The sequence below is a fragment of the Sesamum indicum genome, linkage group LG6 (genome assembly GCF_026168435.1).
Source record: "Sesamum indicum cultivar Baizhima isolate 11 linkage group LG6, ASM2616843v1, whole genome shotgun sequence".
Classification (NCBI taxonomy): domain Eukaryota; kingdom Viridiplantae; phylum Streptophyta; class Magnoliopsida; order Lamiales; family Pedaliaceae; genus Sesamum; species Sesamum indicum.
The window spans coordinates 5026593-5048676 of NC_142662.1; the positions used below are offsets into that span (position 1 = coordinate 5026593).

At 35.7% G+C, this 22084-nt stretch overlaps 4 protein-coding genes across 6 annotated transcripts; all 4 read left to right on the forward strand.

The window, feature by feature from the left end:
* Positions 1 to 988: 988 nt before the first annotated feature.
* LOC105172763 (uncharacterized) lies at positions 989 to 4821 on the forward strand. Of its 2 annotated transcripts, none has more exons than XM_088882142.1 (9): positions 989 to 1838; positions 2059 to 2239; positions 2471 to 2548; positions 2974 to 3337; positions 3471 to 3583; positions 3742 to 3906; positions 4060 to 4199; positions 4368 to 4460; positions 4541 to 4821. In XM_088882142.1, the coding sequence occupies exons 1-9, from the start codon at positions 1726 to 1728 to the stop codon at positions 4719 to 4721; spliced, it is 1428 nt and encodes a 475-aa protein (XP_088738268.1). In that variant the 5' UTR covers positions 989 to 1725; the 3' UTR covers positions 4722 to 4821. The 2 variants fall into 2 exon arrangements, with proteins under 2 accessions (XP_088738268.1, XP_011092642.1); XM_011094340.3 differs by having other exon boundaries at positions 996 to 1838; positions 4559 to 4821.
* Positions 4822 to 5784: 963 nt separating this feature from the next.
* On the forward strand, positions 5785 to 11185 carry RUS1 (root UVB sensitive-like protein (Protein of unknown function, DUF647)). Of its 2 annotated transcripts, XM_011094341.3 has the most exons (7): positions 5786 to 6663; positions 7187 to 7462; positions 7739 to 7795; positions 8000 to 8198; positions 8838 to 8953; positions 9463 to 9639; positions 10334 to 11185. In XM_011094341.3, exons 1-7 carry the CDS (start codon positions 5902 to 5904, stop codon positions 10622 to 10624), a joined length of 1878 nt encoding a protein of 625 aa, XP_011092643.1. In that variant the 5' UTR covers positions 5786 to 5901; the 3' UTR covers positions 10625 to 11185. The 2 variants fall into 2 exon arrangements, with proteins under 2 accessions (XP_020553022.1, XP_011092643.1); XM_020697363.2 differs by lacking the exon at positions 8838 to 8953 and having other exon boundaries at positions 5785 to 6663; positions 8000 to 8029.
* An 86-nt stretch (positions 11186 to 11271) lies between these two features.
* LOC105172765 (Tetratricopeptide repeat (TPR)-like superfamily protein) lies at positions 11272 to 13184 on the forward strand. Its single transcript, XM_011094342.3, has one exon. The coding sequence runs from the start codon at positions 11400 to 11402 to the stop codon at positions 12594 to 12596; it is 1197 nt and encodes a 398-aa protein (XP_011092644.1). The 5' UTR covers positions 11272 to 11399; the 3' UTR covers positions 12597 to 13184.
* A 4430-nt stretch (positions 13185 to 17614) lies between these two features.
* On the forward strand, positions 17615 to 20865 carry LOC105172767 (putative carotenoid cleavage dioxygenase 4, chloroplastic). Its single transcript, XM_011094343.3, has 2 exons — positions 17615 to 19095; positions 20383 to 20865. Exons 1-2 carry the CDS (start codon positions 17690 to 17692, stop codon positions 20741 to 20743), a joined length of 1767 nt encoding a protein of 588 aa, XP_011092645.2. The 5' UTR covers positions 17615 to 17689; the 3' UTR covers positions 20744 to 20865.
* The last annotated feature ends 1219 nt before the right edge of the window (positions 20866 to 22084 follow it).

Sequence of the window (22084 nt, forward strand, 5' to 3'; positions counted from 1 at the left end):
ATACACATACACAAACAAAAAGATATATTTTTAAGCAATTTCCATTTAATTATTTCCTATTTATTAGGTCAAAAGTTTTTATTTTTCGATTAAATGAATCTTGACTGCTAGATTAAGAAACTTAATGAAAATGCATTCCCATTTGAATTTTTTTACCTAAACCGATTTTCAATGCAAAAAAAATAAAAAATAAAAAAAATTACAATTTTTTTACAGAAAAATATTGTTTTTTGAATGTTCAGACTTCAGATTATATAAACTATAGTAGAGATAAGTTTATTTTTAAATTAAATGAACTAATATCAATAAATAAAAGGTGATTTTATTTCAGATTGTAAAATAATACTATCAAAATAAAAAAAAAAAAAACCCACTCATTTGCCTGACGTTAAATAAAAAATAATATTACATTTTTTGTTTGGAATAATAAGATCACGGGTTCTTCAAATTAAAAATCAATTTTAAAATTTTCTTGAAACAATAAGATCTCGTTTAATTCGTATAATATGTTTAAATATTAGGTACGATGAAATAGGATGATTTGTTAAATGAAATGATAATTAATTTCATAATTCATTATATACCGTTTAACTTACTCGTATTGTGATATTTGACATTCAATATGATAATATAATTTGATGTTTAATTAATTTTATTACCTATGATATATATAATCACGCGAATCAAAACGAGCCATAGGGCTAATATTAATCACAAGAAAAGTTGAATGATTTCTTATCATATAATCCAGAAAGGGTAGATTATAAGTGCTTTCCATCACAACCAAATTACAAAAAGGTAGATTGCATAAATTATAAACCCTAATTTGCTAAATATTTATTGTAATCCCATTGGAAATAAAACATTACTATAAACAAAAATTGTGTCTTTTTGCATTACCTGGATTCCAATTTCAGACCTATTGCTCTGCCCCTAGCCATCAATTTTTTTTTTTTTGGCTGCTATTGAAGTTCAAGGGATAATAAAAGGGGGAGCTTTCTTCCCTTTGAGTGTACTTTTCTCCTTCTCCATTCTATCAACCAATATTTATATACACGCAGACCTATATATATAGGTGTAGAGAGAGAGAGAGGGAAAGAATAGAAAGGAGAATTTGGGATTTGATTATATATTTGGTGATGCTAGAATTGAGAATTTCCAATACTATGGATCTTGGGAATTTTAGCGGTATTAGGAGTGTCAGCTTCCACTATAATTCTTCTAATAGTTGCAGTTTCAGTCACTTGCATTCATCATCATCAGCACCTTTGTCTTTGTCTTCCTCCTCTTTCGGAAGTTCCCATTCTATGCCCAAAATGGCCTCTTTTGACCCCTCCATTAGACCTCTGTCCCATTCAATTCCCAAGCTTTTCTCTTCACCAGTTTCTGAAGAAGAGAAGCTTGATTCTTGATTTTTTTTTCTTGATCATTCCTCCTCTATCTTGGTTTTCTTGTTTTTTTTTTTTTTAATAAGATTTCTTGCTGTTTTTTGGGGGTCTGGTAACAACAGCTGTTGCTTCTTGAGCCCAATATCAGCAACCGTTTTGTTGGTTTCTTGTAAAGCTGGGAGTCTTGTTACTCAAATTTCAAGAAAACCTTGGTCTTGTTTTAACAACCCTTTTGTGGTATTGCTTGGAGGGTTTCAAGAAAGATTCCTTTTCCTTTTTTTTTTCTTTTTGTGTGTGTGTGTGTGTTCTTTCTTTCTAAATAGAAGAATTCAAGAGAATGCTGCGTGTTTCATTGCCTGGTTTGAGTAATCGGCAGATGACAATGATGATGACTGGTGGGCTTGGAGCGCCTATGCCCGTGGCTGTACCTTCTTTGGGAAATTGTGGCAGGTAATTTGATCTTTTGAGCCCAATAATTCAATTGGGCATTCTTGAATTTTCCTTTAAAGTTAAACACGGTTGATTGTTGTTTGTGTATCAGACAGAGGTTTGTTGGATGTGAGTTTACTTGTTTATGCAAAAGCTTAGATAGTAGATAGGAGAAGTATATGTGCTAGTAACACAAATTCTTGGCAATGCCCAATATCCCTTTGTTCTTTACGATCATCAGGTTTGGTTTTGATGGTCGTGGTGGATGTTGGAGTGATTGTGGAAAAGGGAAGAGGAACTATATGACAGTTAACACAACTCAAAATGCTGCAGTCAAGAAGATGAGGTTGGGCATTTCACCTCTGGCTTCTTCTGCTCTAGCAGAACCCCATAATTCTTCCAGAGCCAATTTCTATAAGGAGGTTGGAATTGATTTATTCGGATCTCTTCTTCTGTTAGAATCCATCCTTATCTTGATACGCCACTCAATTGCTAACAGTACTTGCTAATGACTCAGTCTTTCATTTGTTTTCTTTTTTCTGTTCCTGACTATAGATAAAACCGGTCGTGCAATTGACATTAATTGTCTATGCTAGTATGCATAATTGGTTAAGTTATGTGAATCCCTGATCTTTGTTTTCACTATCTGTCAGGTCCTCAAAGCTGCTAGAGATAAATTTACTCGGGAGATATCTTTCCAGTCCAAGGACAAAGATATCTCACTTGCAAAGGTAATTGTGTTTTCATCCTCTGCTCTGTTTATTAGGCTTATTAATGCTTGAGGAATTGAATAATACTAGCAAAGTTGATATAGGAGTCTGCAAGTGCAAACACAACGCATTTGATAGTTTCTTGGTTCTTATCTTGCTAATAATTTTGATTAGCTGCGAGGCTTAGTGAACCAGCTGCTAGCATTTTAGAGGGAGCATTACCCTTTTGTTTCAAATTTGGTGACTGGGCTGCTCCTTCTTTAATTTGCTGCCACCACTGACCGACAGTTGTTAGGGTGTGAGTGGCAGCATTGCTGCAACAATTCATAGCGGTTACCCAAATTATGGTGGTTGAAATCCATGTTTTGATTGTTTTGTTGTCATATTAAAAGCTCTGAATTTGTCTGACATTGCTGTTGTTACTTTGTTTGCAATCTGTTCCGTAGGTTTTGCTTTATGTGGCAGCCGAGGATGAGGCATTTTTGGCATTCAACCGTGAGATTGATGCTTCTACGCTGCATAATGAAAGAAGAGATACAGCATCACCTTGTGATGCCCAAGTGTGGGACAATGTGGAGGCTATGCCAATGGCTGGAAAAAATATATATGAGTGGTTGTTGGAGCTCGATACCATAGCAAAGGAAGTTGAAGCTGAGCTGGTTTCAAGAGATATAGGATGTCATTTGGCCGAAGTTCTGGAGGCAGTAAACAAAGTCCTTTTCGAGTCTAGGGGTTTCAAGAGGTCACCTGTACTAGTGGATTCAAAATGCTTCTACTTGCACTCCGTGCTAGGCTCTGGGTGTGCCAGCGGTATGTTTTCGTCAATCTCAAACCCAAACACAGTATTTAATTGTCCATATTCAGCTCTTGCATATTCCATTTTTGGTTCTTTCTCTTAATTTCCATAAGATGTCAGCTGAGTAATGAGTTCAAAACTTGACAGCAATTTTGCTTAGCGTGATTTATATTGAGGTTTGCCGAAGGCTTAATCTGACCATTGTGGGATCTCGAGTTGGGGAAGAATTTTTGATATGGCCCCCAACGGGGAATCCTGAGGTATGTTGATGTTGCAATCCATAAATAGACCGAGTTATCTTTGCTAGAGTGCTGATGCCCATTTCATTAGCGACTTATATGGTGTTACTGACATAATTGAGTAATCTTCTCTTGGACATTGCGGATTCTGATGCGGACCTTTTTTCCAATATTTGTAGGAGTTGTTTAAAGTAACTTCTGGACACAGCTTGTTTGGGGTTGTCAACGGGAAGTGTGTGGATGATCCGCGATCCAAGGCCTCGGACATAACTAGCAACTCACTTTTAGGGCTCGATATTGCAACAAACCGAGATATCATTGGGATTGCATTGGCGAATTTGATTGTGAGCTCGATCGTGCCTGTACTTTATATTTTGTATAACTTGCATGCTTCATAGAGTATCACTCTTGAATGAAATTTTTCCGAAGTTTAGTTTTGCCTCTTGAAGAATTTATGCTTCTGACTACGAGAATAAAAGAAGTAATGTATGCTGCAGAGGCTTTACTGGAAACGTGCTTCGAGAACAAACTATGGCTTGATGCTGACTTCCCCACTGAGGTCTGTTCATAAATCTGAGGAGAAGTTCAACAAGGACAGCGGCTCAAAGATGCCTTTATTGCGGCCTCAGGAGCTGAGGTAGCTATCTCCTGCCTTGTTTCTGTCTTCATTGTTGCTATTGTTTCTTTTTCCCATTTTATCCATTCATTATTAATTTATTACGTCTGAGGCACGTAATTAGCTGCGGATCTTGTTATAAATCGCATAGTTTGTACATAATTGTCCGGATGTTACAAAACGATGCAGGCTTGCGATCATGGCTTCAGAAAGGTTAATAATCCTTCAGCCGCATAACTGGGCTTTGAGAAGAGACTACGGCATGATGTTGTACTATAACAGGTAAGGATTATCAATGTTAAACTCCGGCCATTACTGCTTGTTTTTGGTAACTTTGATTCTAAGACAGTGTTACAATATAGTTGCACTGAATTTTGCAGAGAATACGAGGCAGCGGTCCAAGAACTGAGCATCTGCATGGCTTTTGCACCAGAAGAGGAGGCAGAAGTTTTAGAACCTTTCGTGGAGAAGTTGCATCTGATGCGGCTTGAAACGTCGTGGAAGTCGTTGGGACAGAAAGGTGGTCGGCTAACAGTTCCATAACTTGTACAAAGATGATGATGTCTCTGTGTAATGACTGACTCCCTTCTCCATCAAACTTTCAGCTGTAACTTTCTTGTCTGTAAATATTGTTCTTCATTCACATGGTTCTTTACACACACACACACACAGCATGACGGCAATGCCCTTCTCTTTTCTTGGTTAATAGACAAGAATGCCCTTGGAGAGAGAGAGACGTACTTTTTATAATTCAATGGTCAGGATGAATACATACTTGTTATGATTTAATGGTCAGGATGGTTCACACCGGTCATTCCATCCAAGTTTTTGGATCCTGAATTTTTATGAAAACAAATCAAACAAAGAAAATTTGAAAAAAGAAAATGAAGTATGAAGAAAATATTTTATTTAATAATTTATTATACTAAATTTCGTATCTTTATTATTATAAAAGAAATTTTTTTGTCGTACTCATTTTTAAATATCCAAATTTATCCTTTAAGTTATTTATTTTCTTAAATTTTTTTCGGTTAGAATAATAATTTTAACATTTTTTTAATAATCTAACAATTATATTTTTTTCTTAATTTCACTATTTCATATTTCTCTTTCACTTCACTTCTCTATATTTCTTTTTCTCATAAATTTTTATATTTTTAATAAATCAACAATTCACTTAAAAAATGAATAAATCAATTCGTACAATTTTTCCCCTCTAATCTAATGTTTCGTTTTTCTCCACGAACTTTTTTCTTTATTATTCTCCTATTATGATTGTTTTTTTTCATAATTTTTTTATAAGTATGTGGAGACAACATGCAACGACGACTAGCATATATGTTTGTATTAATATATAAAAAAGATTTATACTCACAGATAATAGGTAATAATATTATAATATATAAATAGTTTGAAAAATTATTATAATAATTATTTTTTTCCACAAAGTGACTTCATATTATTTTAACGTCTTTTAATTCATAATAATATCTTAAATTAATTTTTTTGGATGCGATTTATTAATTTATTGATTTAAAAATAAAAAATGCTTATTAGATATAATAATCGATTATAAGTTGTGTGTTTATTTCAGTTAATTCCTTTTATATGAAAATTTGGATGCATCAGTATCAGTAATCAGTCCAACAAAAACGAGGGGAAAGATTTCTGAACTAGAATTTTGAAAGGCGCCACAACTGATTTCCTTACACGCGCCGCCGTTATGGGTTGCTCCGCCTGCAACCCTTTCTCCATTCCTCACCAACCTCCTTTGCCCTCCTTCCCGCCGTCCCCCACCGGAAGTGTTCTGGGCGCCTCCCCCTTCCGCCGCCGCCGCGCGGACAAACGCTTAGTTCTTAACGTCCACGCTCATAAACACAATCGCGTTTCCCACTTCACGCCCCTCAATTACTCAGCTCCTTCTCGTGACAACAACAGTAACAACAACAGCGGCGGCGGCGGTGGAGGCGGCGGCGGCGGGGATGATGGGAGCAGCAATTTCTTTAATTTTAACCGGAATCCGTTTTTTCTCTTGCCTTCTCACTTCGTATTCACTGGCGAGGAAGACTCGTTTTCCGTAACTCTGCCCAAACACGTCTATTTATTACTAATCACTGCGTCAGCTTCGTTCAGCTATTTCATTTTTGCATGTTCTGAGGCGCGAGCAAAGACTGATGATTTATCGAGAAATCATGAGGAAATCGTGTTTGAGATTAGGGGTGGGAGGAGGGTTGAGCTGGTGCCGGATTATTCGAAGGATGAGTTCGTCGTTCCTGAAACAATGTGGTCTTGGTGGTTAAAACGTGGAAACTCTAAATCTTCGTTGACTTTGGAGGATGTTTGGATGAAATGTAGGGATCTGGCCACGCGAATGCTGCTTCCTGAGGGATTTCCAGACAGTGTTACGAGTGATTATCTTGAGTATTCTCTTTGGAGAGGGGTTCAGGGCATTGCAGCACAAATTAGCGGTGTGCTTGCCACTCAGGTAGTTAATTTTCCTCTAATACGCATATGTTTATTAGAAGTTTATAGATTGGCAAATTTTGTTGAAGAATGGTGCAACGATAGAACAATTTCTGCAAAACTTGTTTGCCAGTCTCTTCTAAGTAGTTAGTGCTTGGAGATATAATGGATTTTACTAAATTTAGTAGCGAAGTCAGTGGGAAATCATGTATGGAGGGACAAATAGCTAATTGACTTTTGAATGGGATAATTTAGGTCCTATAAGGATGCTTGCTTTCGTGGAACATTCTCAAGTCTCGTTGTACTTTTGGATAATTGTTGGGCATATGAGAGTTTGATTTAAGCTTCTGGTATCATATATCTAACCGCAGGATAGTCGCATGGCTATTAAAGTATCTCGTGAGTAATTTTATATGGACTCTTGAATAAGTTAAGTGACTTAACAGCAGTTCATTGGCTTTTGTAACTAATGCATGAATGAACTCTTTGATAGTTTCCCTGTTTGTGGCATGGATGACTTTTTGTTATTGATCTTCTATCTCTAGGCTTTGCTTTATGCTGTTGGATTGGGAAAGGGGGCAATTCCAACAGCAGCTGCTGTTAATTGGGTCCTCAAGGATGGAATTGGGTATCTCAGTAAGATAATGTTGTCAAAGTATGGGAGACATTTTGATGTGAATCCAAAGGGTTGGAGGCTATTTGCCGATCTTCTGGAAAATGCTGCATTTGGAATGGAAATTCTGACGCCTGCATTCCCGCATCTCTTTGTTCCAATTGGTGCGGTCGCTGGAGCTGGAAGATCTGCAGCTGCATTAATCCAGGTATCGTTAGAGAAAATGAGGTGCTATGTCCTGCATCATTATTCTGCCTGTGCACCTAGTGTATATATGCAGGATATCTCAAGCTCGAACAGATACCTTTCTCTACTTCTTAGTTTCCCTTTTGCCTTGTATCTAGTTCTGTGCTTTGCTGATTCAACTTTAGTTACTTTAAGAGCCTTTATTTTACACTTGTCTTATGTGCCTTGGCCCTTGTGTGGAGGGCTCAGAATCACTTGATTGTTTTCCTTCTTACACAAGAAAAGGCGTATTTGACAGGCAGCTACTAGGAGTTGTTTCTATGCTGGGTTTGCTGCTCAGAGGAACTTTGCTGAGGTAAATATCTCTGAGATCACTTCACTCTTTTCTATTTTGAGTTAACTTGTTCTTGAGTTAGAACCTTCCAGCGGTTTATTTGATCCATCCGTTATTCTTTTTTAAAATAAATTTATATTTCTATGAACAGTTCATTTCCACCATCAATTACTGGAAAGCTCTCTTAGTTTTACATCTTGAACTTGAAGGGATCTTTCATGGCAGGTCATTGCTAAGGGTGAAGCTCAGGGAATGGTGAGCAAATCCATAGGAATTATGCTTGGCATAGCATTAGCTAATGGCGTACAATCTTCTACACCTCTTGCTCTTGCTTCTTTTGGTGTTATAACTTGGATCCACATGTTCTGCAATCTGAAATCATATCAATCCATTCAGCTAAGGACTTTAAATCCATATCGTGCAAGTATTTCCTTGTCTTCTCTTATAATTACATACGTTATTATATTGCAAACTTAGCCAGCATTTTGCTGCTGATCCAATTTAAGGATGTTAAAGTTCATTGTATGTTTTAATTTCTAGAACAGAATTTTCAATATCTTGGTGTGTTGTTATCATGTTTATTACGATAGAAAGATAAAAGGGAGTTGGGGGCTTAATGATGGAATGCTAAAATTTTATGAAAATTATTAGTCATGTCTGTTTGTACATTACATGAGATAGAAAAAACAGAGAAAAATCTAGAAATGTAATTAGATCATAGGGATTTCTTCCCTGATATATAATCAGAAGTACATTGCTGGAGAAATTCTATTTATTCTCAACGTATGTGGCTCAATGGAATTATTGGGCCCATGAGAAATTATGCAATTACGGATTTATCCATAGGTAAGATTATATTTTGAATCATTTAATAAGGTAGAAGTACCATTTGTATGCTTTTACTATATTCAACCATACCAACTACTCAATTATGGAGGAAAGGTGTAAATTCATAGATTCCACCATTTGTACTTGCTCTAGATTTTTGTTTCATCGAAGTGCCTTTTCTTTCTATACTTCCATTATGAAAATAGTACCTAATCTGTTCCCAAAACATCAACAGGCTTAGTCTTCAGTCAGTATCTGCTCACTGGTCTAATCCCTTCGGTAAAAGAAGTCAATGATGAAGAGCCACTGTTTCCAGCTTTTCCCCTTTTGATTGTAAAGCCCACTTCTGAAGTAGGTTCTTTTTTTCCTTAAATTTATTTTTCTTGCATTTTTAGCATAGATTACCAATGTGAGTCATCTGCATCTGTCAGTCCAAAGGTGATACTGTAAACTGCTTAAATATTCTTCTAAAGCGTGTCTTGGGGTGGTTTAGTAGCATTATCCAACACTGAGAAGTGAGTGTACTTGTAAATGATTACACCTACTTAGATTGCATTCCATAATTTAAGTGAATTTATATTTACTTATCGGTAAACCGAAACCAGGATAGATATAAATGCTTTAAGCATAGTTTGTGTGGTTTTATATATGAGGGATACATGCCTAATAAAGATTACAAGATTTTGGAGGTTCGGTTGGTAATAATATTTAGAGGTTCCATTTGCAGAGTCCCTACGTTAGTTGAACATTCAGCAATTCAGGTTTCAAACTTGGAACACAAAGGAGGGATAAAGAAATGGTTGACTTGTTAGGACATTTTCATGCGCCCATTGCTAATGGTTGACTCCTGTACTTTTCAGGAACAACTTGAAGTACTATCTAATGATGCGAAGGATGCTGCCTCTCATATTGATCGCCGCTTGCAGCTCGGCTCCAAGCTCTCGGATGTTGTGAAGAGCAGAGAAGATGCAATTGCTCTATTTGATTTGTACAAGGCTGAGGGTTATATTCTGGCAGAGCTTGAAGGAAGATATTTTGTATGTCTCTGCTTACATCTCCATTTTCATACCGTATAGCTGTTTAGGGTCCTGTGCACTTCATGCTTAAGTATTAGGCCTGAGATCAGTATGCTTGTTAGGGCTGCAGATTTAGTTGGTTCAAGTGGAGTCTTTCAGGGTTTGCACTAAAAATTTCAGGCTTGACCTGAGGCCGCCCCTTAGGATTTGTCAGTAAAATTGTACAAGCTTGGTTCAAAAATGGGAAGTTCAAACTTGGCTTCTTTCTTGGGAAGGTTTCTGAAAAGGAATTTGCTCTCAAGTTTGTTGATTAAGTTCGAGCTCAAATGCACAAAAAGGAAGAAAAAAGAAAAAGAAAATTCTATTTTCTATTTTTTAAATTAAATATCCTTAATGTATTATTATTTTTTTCTATGGCAATAATTGTCATTATAAGATTGTAATAATACAAAAGATATAGGATTTTCATGAATTCTATATTATACTACATAAGAAAAATTTAAATAGTCATGGAAAATAGTAAAAGCTTGCGAGACAGCTGTTAAGTGTTTTAAATTAGACGACTTACAAAAATTGGCTGGTCATATGCAGACACAGACACATACACATCCACATGTATGATGTATCCTGCATCTATTGTCTATATGGTTTGCATGTGGTAGAAATTTCAATAGCAACTCACTTCTCAATGCTTGCTTTCTCTGAACTTAACCAGGTGGTGCTCAAAGAAAGCTCGTCGCCACAGGACATGCTGAAGTCATTGTTTCAGGTCTGTTATTTGTACTGGTTGGAGAGAAATGCTGGAATCCAATCAAGCACCATAATTGGTGACTGCAGGCCTGGGGGAAGGCTCCAAATATCTCTGGAATATGTACAAGGGGAATTCAACCATGTCAAAAATGACGGCGAGATTGCAGGTTGGGTTGTCGATGGCCTCATCGCGAGGCCTTTACCTAATCGAGTCCGTATAGGCGACGGAACTGCATCTCCTGTTGCTGTAAGCTGAACACCAATCTCTTGTATGGCCGTTTCTGAGCAAGAAATGGGGTTGTTTTGTTATGTGGCCATCCAGATGCGATATATAGGATCCACATTCTAAGTTAGAGCCACTAGAGAAGTTCCAATTGAATAGAAGATTGAAAAACCAGTGATACAGCTGGGTTAGGATGGATATACTCAACGTGCCACCTCTCGTGTTGCCCATGGAGGGTTCACGTGGCAGTTGTAACTCTGAAATCAGAAATTCTTCGTCAGTGAGAGGCTCAAGTCGAAATTATGCACTTTTAAGGAGCAAGGTTAACAGTTATTCTCTCTTCACTGCTACTGATCTTGTGGGTTGCCTGTTTGATCTTGTTACAAATGATCAAGTTAGGCTAACATTGCTTCAAATCCTTAGTTATTCTGACAGGATGTATACCTAGGACAGGATGGTTTGACGATATAATCAATTGGATGCTGATTACATGTATCTTTACTCTGCTTGATCAAAATATCTGATGGATGGAAAGTTCTCATACAGACTTTGTATTGTTGTATCAAATCAAATTATAATTGTTATGTGATTGAATCGCGCACGAATTATTTATCACGAGATTAAAATAGTTACATAAGTATAGACTGTGGGATCACATTTGATTTTATGTCCAAATCGACCATAATTTTATTTGGTTTATGACACTATTCTTCATGTTTCTACTTGTCCGGTACTTGTAGACGGCTAAGCCCAAAAATACCACCAACTCCTCATAAAACCCACACCGATTCAGAGCTTTGCTGCGCTAATGAAAACAATAGCCTCCAATCCCCATGCAAAGACTGCGCTCCTCCATATCGATGTTTCTTCAACCAAGAACAACAATTTCACTTCTGATCATCCAATTCAAATCCAGTTGCCCCTTCACAGACCACCCACACCTATGAGAATCAAACCGCCACCCAAGAAACCGAACCCGAAACCCGTTGCCACCACCTCCGACATTCTACGCTTGATGGACAGTCTCAAATTGCCCATACCACTAGACATTTACACTTCGCTCATCAAAGAATGCACCAAATTGCGCGACCCTTTGAAAGCCGTTGAGTTGCATGAACATGTGAGACGAAGTGGTCTTCGTATGAATTTACCTTTGCGTAACCGGCTTTTATTGATGTACGTATCGAGTGGGCGCCTTGATCACGCGCGCCAACTGTTTGATCAAATGTTTCAGAGGGATTTTAATTCGTGGGCTGTCATGATTGCTGGTTGTGTTGAAAATGGGAAGTACAATGAAGCCATAGATTTTTATATAGAAATGCTACTGGAAGAAGAATTTGAAGACGTTGGTAATAATCAGATGGAACTTTTGGTTTCGGGTGTACTCGTGTGTGTTCTCAGAGCCTGTTTGTATACAAGGGACTTTGAGCTTGGGAGGCAAGTGCACGGTTGGTTATGGAAAATGGGTTACTCGAGAAACGTTGTTTTGTGTAGTTTCTTGATTAACTTTTATGGGAAGCTGAAGTGTTTTGATGGTGCTGAAAGTGTTTTCGAACAGGTTCGTTCTCCAAATACAGTTGTGTGGACGTCTAGGATCGTGAACTGTTCAAGCGACGGTAACTTTGAGGGAGTGGTTAGTGTCTTTAAGGAGATGGGAAGGGAGGGCGTGACGAAGAACGGCTATACGTTTTCAACTGTTCTTAAGGCTTGCAGGATGATGGGGGATATAGAGTGTGGGCGACAAGTTCATGCAAATTTGATGAAATTAGGGCTTGAATCAGATGGTTTCGTGCAGTGTGCATTGGTCGACTTGTATGGAAAATGTGGTTGTCTGAATGACGCTACTAGGATGTTTGAGATTGGTAAAAATAAGAGGAATGGTGCCTGTTGCAATGCAATGCTTACAAATTATACGCAACATGGACTCTACATTGAGGCAATTAAACTTCTTTATGAAATGAAGATGGCTGGCTTCAAGACCTGTGAATCATTATTAATGAAGTGAGGTTTGTTTGCAGGAGCAGAGTTCTAGAGAACAAGATGGATGAATGTAGTTAAGTACACGGAATTGCATATACACTGATGGTTGGGTTTCACCTATCTAGATGATATCATGCTGATATCTGTGCACTAGCAGCATGCCGCAACTGCTTCCCTGATCACAACCATTTCACCTTCCAGGATAGAGTACAGAATCAGAGAGCGACCAAATGGGTTTGATTTTGCTGGTAGCTTAACGTGATAGATGTTTAATCAGGCAAAGCAAGCTTTCAACATACCTATTAGTATTTTGGTTTGGATCTATCTGTAGATGGTTGCTGAAGACGAATGGGCTTTACCGTTACCTGCCATATTTAGTACTCGTTTTACCCTTTGATCCACACCTGGATGAGGCAGTTCTATAGACTAATACTTATTTAGGCAATCAGTGAAAGATCTAGCAGAAATGTGGGAACTATGAAGTACATTGCTAAGGAGCTATCATTTGTGTTATTGTATGATGTTAGCAAGGCATCACAAATGTTGGATCCATATCGACTCTGTAGAATTATGGAAATAGATCAAAATCTCGTTCTTCTGTTTCTTGCCTTGATTTTTCTGACTGTTGGGAAGACACTTATACTTAGATGTCCAAGGAGCCTGTTCGAATTCACTCTTTATATCCTGTAAATTTCCTTTCAATCTGATAATCCTGAGAAAGGAAATGTGTATGATTTCTTCCTCTTTAACCTTTCCCATTAAGTTATGTTCACCAGTATTTTCACTACTGAAAATTTGAAAAAGGGAAGAAATATCTAATGAATGATGCAGTTCTATCCACTATCTTCTTCTTATTACTATCCACTCAAGTCATTTTACGACTGTCCTGAAAGTGACTCGTCCCCACCACCTGAACCAAAAATCTCCATTTGATAAAAAATAAACACATGTCACACAGTGGAGGAGAACTGCACCAGATTTTTTTGGAGTAGTTGATAGTTCATCTGCAAGAACCTGTTTTAGAAAGAGACCCAACAGTATAGACATGCTTTCCAGCATTATTTCTGTTTCAAAGAGTTAGCAGCTTTGCAATATGTGGATGATGTGGTTTGATGGACAGACACTTCTCATGTGAAATTCTTACCACATGAGACTGCCCTGCTCCATATTCTTTGATGTGGCCCTTAATCCTACTTTGTCTCCCCAAATTACTTTTATTTGAAAAACATTGGCTGTGTTCAAATTGAATCATTTCAAATCCAAATTTGTTAAGGCAGCATTTTAGAACCACTGATTTAAGATATTTGCGTTATAGACAAGGGACAATGGTTCCTTTCTAGCATTATTACAAGTATGGTGCAAGCCAGATTTTAGGCCCCCTTCACATTCAAGATGGCAAAGTAGGGTCTTGTTTTTGTGTGGATAAAATTTTGTGGTCACTTGTTTCAAATAAGATGATTTCAAGTAGTAGATTTTGTTTGGTTGAGTGAGTCATCCCTAAGACTTAATTGCTTCTTCTTCTATCTAAAAATAATAAAATTGAAATAGAAGATCTCAATCAAAACGTTACGTGAAATATCTGAAGAATTATAAGTAATGGTCCAGATTTACTTAGGGTGCGAAAATTGAGTAGGCCAAACCTATGTTTTAATAATCACTTTTGGAGTTAAATTTTATCAAAAAGCTACCATCAGGCTAGAGATAGTAATGCTTTCACTCCAAAGTTTACTAGCCACATTTTACATCCTTTTCTCTCATGTTTTTGTAGATACTGCATTAGATTTGTAGTATAGGGGATAGTTAAATAATGGGTTAAATACCATTTATTTCACGTGCTCATAGAAAAGTGTAAAATAGTTCATGTGAAAAAATAAAGTATAATTTTATTTTTTTATTAATACAGGGGTAAGTTGTATTTAACCCGTTAAATAATTGATAAATTTTATTTTTTAAAACATCTAGAGTATGTGATAATTTGAATAATACAATGATTCAAACTAATATATTAACATGACGAAAAATAGTAATAAATTACAATAACTCATATAAAGTAAGACAAACATTTATATAAAAGTGAAATAAATACCTACACGCATAGTTAAACTTGAACCCATAATCTCAAATTTTTTATAAAACCTCAACATTAACCTTAATCATTAGACTAAAACATCACTGTTAAAGCATGTGGTAATTAATCACATATTTTGTGTACAACGCACCAACTCTAGCATAGACATTTTCTCCTTCTCGGTTGAATACCAATAGCATTGGAAATTCAAATTTAATAAATATTTGTAGATGGATAATTATTAGAACGTATTTCTATATTGTCGCTTTCTATAAATTAGGATAAATTTATTAGAAAATTAAAATCCATAGGTTCCTGGGATATTTGCAAGTCATTTTCCGAAGATGAATGGAATTTTCTTTTTTTTTTTTTTTTAATAATATGCGACTCGTTACCTCATTCAATATTTCAAATTTTAAAATTAATTCAATATATTGAAAATTCAAATCGACGACAATATTCAAACGAGACAAAGAAATAAGAAACATTATAACAATAAATATATATTTATATTTGTGGGATTCCAACGCACAACTCTTTAATTGTGAGAGCTGGTACCAAATATTGAAAAATTCATTAGGTGTCATTGCAACTATTTATTTTGGATTCTTTAATATTTACAATTCATATTCATTACATGGAACCCAATTTTGTTACAGATATTCTGGGGATGCAAATGTCATAGTCTGGAGGGCCTGTTCTTGGTTGAGAAACAAGACATGAAACACAATGAATCTATGTTATTATCTAAAATTTGTGGTTATTATTTAAAATTTAATATCAGAAAATTTGTGGGTATTAATTCAAAATTTATCATCTGAAAAGATTGTGGTATTAATTGAATTTTATTATCTGATTTCGCATTCGACTTGAAAATGATATATCTGTATGCATGAATAAATTACAAAAAATACATTAATTATTTTATTACCCTCATGTGAAAAAAAAATAGCATTTTACCTCCCTGTGTTTTTAAAAATACAACAAATTCTTTTTGTGTTTTTCAAATAAAGCAATTTACCTTCTTTGACATAAGGTAAATTGCTTTCTTTTAAAAACCACAAGAATGCAAATTGTTATTATTTTTTATAGAAGGATAATTTGTTTATTTACAATATCACAGAGAGGTAAATTGTATTACACCCTTTTTATTTATATTGAAAAATAATTGTTGAACATACTCCAGTAAATTTTTTCCTCAAACTATTGTGAATTTTTCTTTTTTGTTGTATTTTAAACTAGTGTAGACCCGTGCATATATCTTTTAAATAAATATTTTTTTTATAATATGTGGTGCTATAAATAAACTTTTTTATTTTTAATGGATAAAATATGATGATTTTGAATAAATAGATCGGCCCTATATAAAAATAAAAATAAAGAATTAATTAAATTTATTGTTTGTTTATATAATTCATCTTTCTCAAAAGTTATATTAAAATACATAGTCTTAAATAATCTCACTTTAAAAAAATATATAAAGCAAGAAGAGATACTTTTTTTTTGGGTAAATGTAAGTTTAATTAATAAAATAAGATCGTACAGTACAACAGTGCTCAACTGGTGTTTCTCCTTGACAGGCCAAGAGATACGCCATAATCTATCACATGAACTAACAGAACGAGATAAATTAACACTGATAATCCTCTGTCTAATATCTTCCACAATAATGGTGGCTATTATGCTTGGTGGTCGCTCCGTATGCTTAAAGCATCTTATATTTCGTTCCATTCAAATGTGGTAAATTCAAGCAGTAAGGAGTGCACGATATGCCAAGTTAATGATATATTTTCCTCTCCATTTCCTTGTAACCCATTCAACATCCTGTGGCCACTCTCTATTAGGTCATTCAAACTGAACAATCCGCCAAATCGTTGCCAGGCATCTTCTAACATAACGACATCGAAAGAATAGATGAGTATGTGTCTCCATTGCGCCCTCATCACATAATATACAAGCGCCTATGTATGATACCCATGTTTATCAGCTGTGGATAATTTTTCCAAAATCGCAAGTCATAGAATGAAATTATGCCTGGGGATCTTCAGGGAACCCGAGAGTAGTGAAAACCAACCTACCTTGGGTTCCGATGGGTCCAATAGCCTATAAAGAGATGCAACTGTAGATCGTCCCGTCTCAAATTGGGTGGGGTGGGAGAAGAAGATAAAAAGAAAAACTAATTTAAAATAATTTTAAAATCTCAATATCATTTTATCAATTAACAAAAAAAAGATAAGGAGTATAATAAAAATAAAATGACTAAGTTTAGTTACATTATAAATATAGCAGTATTATCATCAACTATAAAAGAATAAAAAACTTTTATCACAGAAAGAAATCTTAAAAAATAAAAGTTTCATGTGCAAACAAACTAATGATTTAGAAAAACATAAATCAACTATTAAAATAACAAATATTTATCATGTATTTCTCTAAAAGCCTGAATGCATTAATAAAAAAAGATTAGCAAGAGAAAAGAAAAAAGATAAAAGTATGCAAAAGCCTAAAATACAAAGTAATTAAAACCCAACCCCTACACACTTCTACCCGCCATGCTCCTCCTCGTAGAACATAGGAAATTGGTACTCCCCTAGATTGCCCGCCCATCATCACCCTACTGAGAGGAGGAGGAGGTGGAAGATTAATACGTAATTCACAATCCTAATAAATGTAGAAAAATGAGATGAAATTATAATTTTGGGGATTGAGTGAAGATGAATAGAGATGGGAACCATACAACCAGCTGAGATGCTCTCTCACAACCAATGTTGAATGCATTCACATTTTAAATCCTTTATCATAAAATACTGACGTGATTTATATATTAAAAATATATATATATATATATAATACAAATCTAAAATAAGAAAAAGGAAATCCGTATAGCAGAAACTCAAAGCATGAATGAATTGTCATTTTTGCACTAAAATTGTTTGCCCCACAGCATAAATACTCCCACAATTTCCAAACTTTTGATTCACTCTCACTCTCCTCCTCTTTCATTTCATTTTCTTCTATCTATTATTACTCTTTCTTTTCTCCCTCAATCAATGGATACCCTTTCCTCCTCTTTCCTTCCTAAATTATCAATTCACCCCAACAACACACACTCACACCCCACCACCACCCTCCCTTTCCTCAATGTTTCATCCGTTAAGATCGACGACCGCCCACAAACCACCACCAGAACCCCACCCAAGAAACCTACTCCACCACCCTCCCCCGCTTACACAACCCCCCCGCTGCTTACCAGAAAACCAGCTGAGCCACCGTCGCTGCCCGCCACCATCTTCAATGCATTTGATTACTTGATTAACACCTTCATTGATCCTCCCCTTAAACCCTCTTTCGACCCCAGGTATGTTCTCTCGGATAACTTTGCTCCGGTTGATGAGCTACCCCCCACCGAGTGCCAGGTGGTTCAAGGCTCCCTGCCACCCTCCCTTGACGGGGCTTACATTCGCAACGGCCCGAATCCTCAGTTTCTCCCCCGCGGCCCTTACCACCTCTTCGACGGAGACGGTATGCTCCACGCCATCAGAATTTCTAAAGGTAAAGCCACCCTCTGCAGCCGCTATGTTAAAACTTATAAATACAAAGTCGAAAGCGAGAAGGGATTCCCCGTCATCCCCAATGTGTTCTCCGGCTTCAACGGCCTCTCCGCCTCAGCGGCGCGCGGTGCAGTTACAGCTGCTCGGGTTCTCGCCGGCCAGTTCAATCCCATCAACGGTATTGGCTTGGCGAACACCAGTTTAGCTCTAATTGGCGGACGCCTCTACGCTTTAGGCGAATCAGATCTCCCCTACTCCGTAAAAGTAGACCCAAATGGCGAAATTCACACTCTGGGCCGCCATGATTTTGACGGCCAGCTCCTGATGAGCATGACGGCGCATCCCAAAACCGACGCACAAACCGGCGAAACCTTCGGCTTCCGCTACGGCCCCGTGCCGCCATTTTTAACCTTCTTCAGGATATACGCCAACGGAGAAAAACAGCCGGATGTGCCAATTTTCTCCATGACAAGCCCGTCATTTCTCCACGACTTCGCCATTACAAAAAAGTACGCGATCTTCAACGAAATTCAAATCGGAATGAACCCACTGGAATTGATGGCCGGCGGTTCTCCGGTGGGTGCCAACCCCGGAAAAGTTCCCCGGATCGGCGTTATTCCACGATACGCCAAGGACGAGTCGGAAATGCGGTGGTTTGAGGTGCCGGGTTTCAATATTATTCACGCGATCAACGCATGGGATGAAGACGAGGGGAACTGGATAGTGATGGTGGCGCCGAATATACTGTCGGTGGAGCATACGCTGGAACGGATGGATCTGATACACGCGTCTATGGAGAAGGTGAAAATTGATCTCCGAACTGGTACGGTGTCCCGCCACCCAGTATCCACCAGGAACTTGGATTTCGGGGTGATCAATCCGGCGTTTGTTGGGAAAAAGCACAAGTACGTAATTAATTATTACATAATCATTAAATTTAAATATCATTTAAAAACTAATTAAATTTAAATTAATTTTATTATTGGCGTTTTGAATTTAAAACCTGAAATTCTATATATATGTTGCTATATTCGATTTGATTTAATTTTTTTTATAGTAGTTAAAGTAGAAAAACAAAAGTTAATTATAGTTGTTTAGAGATCTTGAGAAAGTTTTATCTAGTAAATTGGGAACATTCTAACATAATCGAATTTGAACGAATTTAAATCAATTATACGATAAATATAATATATTTAATGTGTAATTTATGTATAATTTAAAAATAATAATTAAATACATAATAATTGAATAATATATTTAATGTGTAATTTATGTATAATTTAAAAATAATAATTAAATACATAATACATATATCATACTTATTATATAATTAATTTAATTTGAATAAGAATTTTTGTCTAAATTGATAAGTTATTATAGTTGTTGACATCTTGCCCATAGTTTAGTATGCTACCTCATTCATTTGCACAGGACCACAGGTACTGTAAATATGGTTGGGATTTTTATTTGTTGTATTTTTTATTTTATTTTACAACATAAATGTTAAGTGAATATTTTTTTTAAATAAAATTGATGATAATAAAATCTATACATATAATATATATATTTAAAATTGAATAAAAAATAGATTTAATTTTTGGGGTTGGGAATAAATGAGATCATTATTATTGCAGCAATTATTACGTTTTTATGCACCAAAATACTAAATTCTCCTTTTCGGGCAAGGATGGATTGGCAAGTGGAATGGGTGGATGCCCCATCTCATTTCCGAATAATATTTATAAATATATTTAATATTTTTATTTTTAATATATATTTGTAAAATATATTCTATTTTTTAACTAATAATATTTTTTTTGAAGTATTTATAAACAATAGTTCTTGAAAAATATTAATTATTTTAAATAATTAACTGAATTTTATAGATTCGATCGAGTCGGAGCCCAGAATACCAAAAGTGTTAATTTTGAGAAATAAATCGGCATAAATGTTTTATGTTTGTATAAAAATATCGCATCTTTTTCTTTAAGAAAGAAAAATTAGTACAGAAAAAAAGTATCATTTATCTATTCTTCAAGGAGCAAAGTGCCAAAATAGCAATTTTCATGGTACTGTTGAACCTAATTAGTAAAGTAACAAATTAAAGAGCCAAAATTCTTTATAAAAATAATATCTAAAAACACCAAATTAATCAGTGTCGACGTTATTAATTTATTTATTTTCTGATGCAGGTACGTGTATGCAGCAGTGGGGGATCCAATGCCAAAAATATCTGGAGTAGTGAAGCTGGACGTGTCGACGTCGGAAGGTGACCGCCGTGATTGCATAGTGGGAAGCCGGATGTTCGGGGCAGGTTGCTTCGGCGGTGAACCATTCTTCGTGGCTAGGCAGCCCGACAATCCAAATGCAGAGGAGGACGATGGATATGTGGTCACTTACGTCCACAATGAAAATACAGGGGAGTCGAGATTCCTAGTCATGGATGCCAGATCTCCTAGTTTAGAGATCGTCGCGGCCGTGAGGCTGCCCCGCCGTGTCCCCTACGGCTTCCATGGCCTGTTCGTTAGAGACACTGACCTCAACAAACTATGACAACTATCTAATCATACTCAAAAACATAATGTTAATTAATAATATAGAAATTATTAATGTACTATATATCACATCGTATGGCTTTATACATCATCAAGTGTTCAATTGTTCGGCGCAATAAACTGCGTGTTTCGTAAAAGTTATAATTTGGAGTGTTCGCCCACAATGTAATAATTATAAAAAATTGTGTATAAAGTTGTCACGACAAATATTTAATAATATATCTACAAAATAATTTATTAGTGGCAAGACTAATATAGTGATATTACCATTAGGTTTTCATTAGACACGTATCATAAATTATTTATAGTGTACAGTGAACACACGGCCTCTTCTCATTGATTCTCCGTAATTAGATTTTTTACAAAAATAATTATATCTATTAAACATTGAAATTCATTATTACAACAAAATAAAAACTTTAGTCACTGAATCTATATAATTAGTAATAATATTAAAATTATCACTTTTTTATTTTTTTGAGCAATCACAATTTTTCAAGAACCGATTTATTTCAAAATTAAGTTGAAATCAATTTATTATGGAATTTAATTAATTTTGTTATCGATCATTCAAATTAAAATTTAGGCCAATAATAAGAGATTGAGTTTATAGAATTGCAAAGATCAAGTTAAATGTGTGAATATTGAGGAAAAGAATAATATTGGAACAATCAAATTTCCTTAATTGGAGTTTATTTTGAACTAATATTTTTATTGGGTAAATGGCATAAAACTCCGTATTTTTAAAGTTTAGCAAAGAATTTTTTATATTAAAAAAATAGGCAAAAAAATGTCCTGTATTTTTCAAAATATTGCATACTTTCTCCTTCTGTTAGATAAGTCCTAATGACGTTAAATTTTTGCTGAATTGACCGTTATACCTTTCTTATAACAATCATCGATCGTAAAATGTAAAAAACTAATGGTCCAAATGTTAAGTAATTTAAATATATTTTTTTATATATTTATATATACATTATATATATAGTATAATATAACTATATAATATATATAATGTAATATAATATATGTATTTGTAGCAACGACGACCACCGCTTACGTAAGCGTCAAATCAGTCACATCCAGATTGGGCGACGGCAACGGCATCGTCGCCCCTGCAAAAAGGGGGCGACATCCCCGGGATCAAGGTGATGGTCGTCAGATCCAGGGCAATGTCACCCCTGATGCCCAAATTTTGGGCGATGGAGGTTGAAGAAGGGTGACCTTATAAATTTACTGGACTGGGGAGGGAGAAAAGAAAAAAGTGTGGGAGAGTTAAATTTGAAGTATACGAATTCTAAGCACATCAACTTGTGGAGGATATGTAGTCACCTAAATA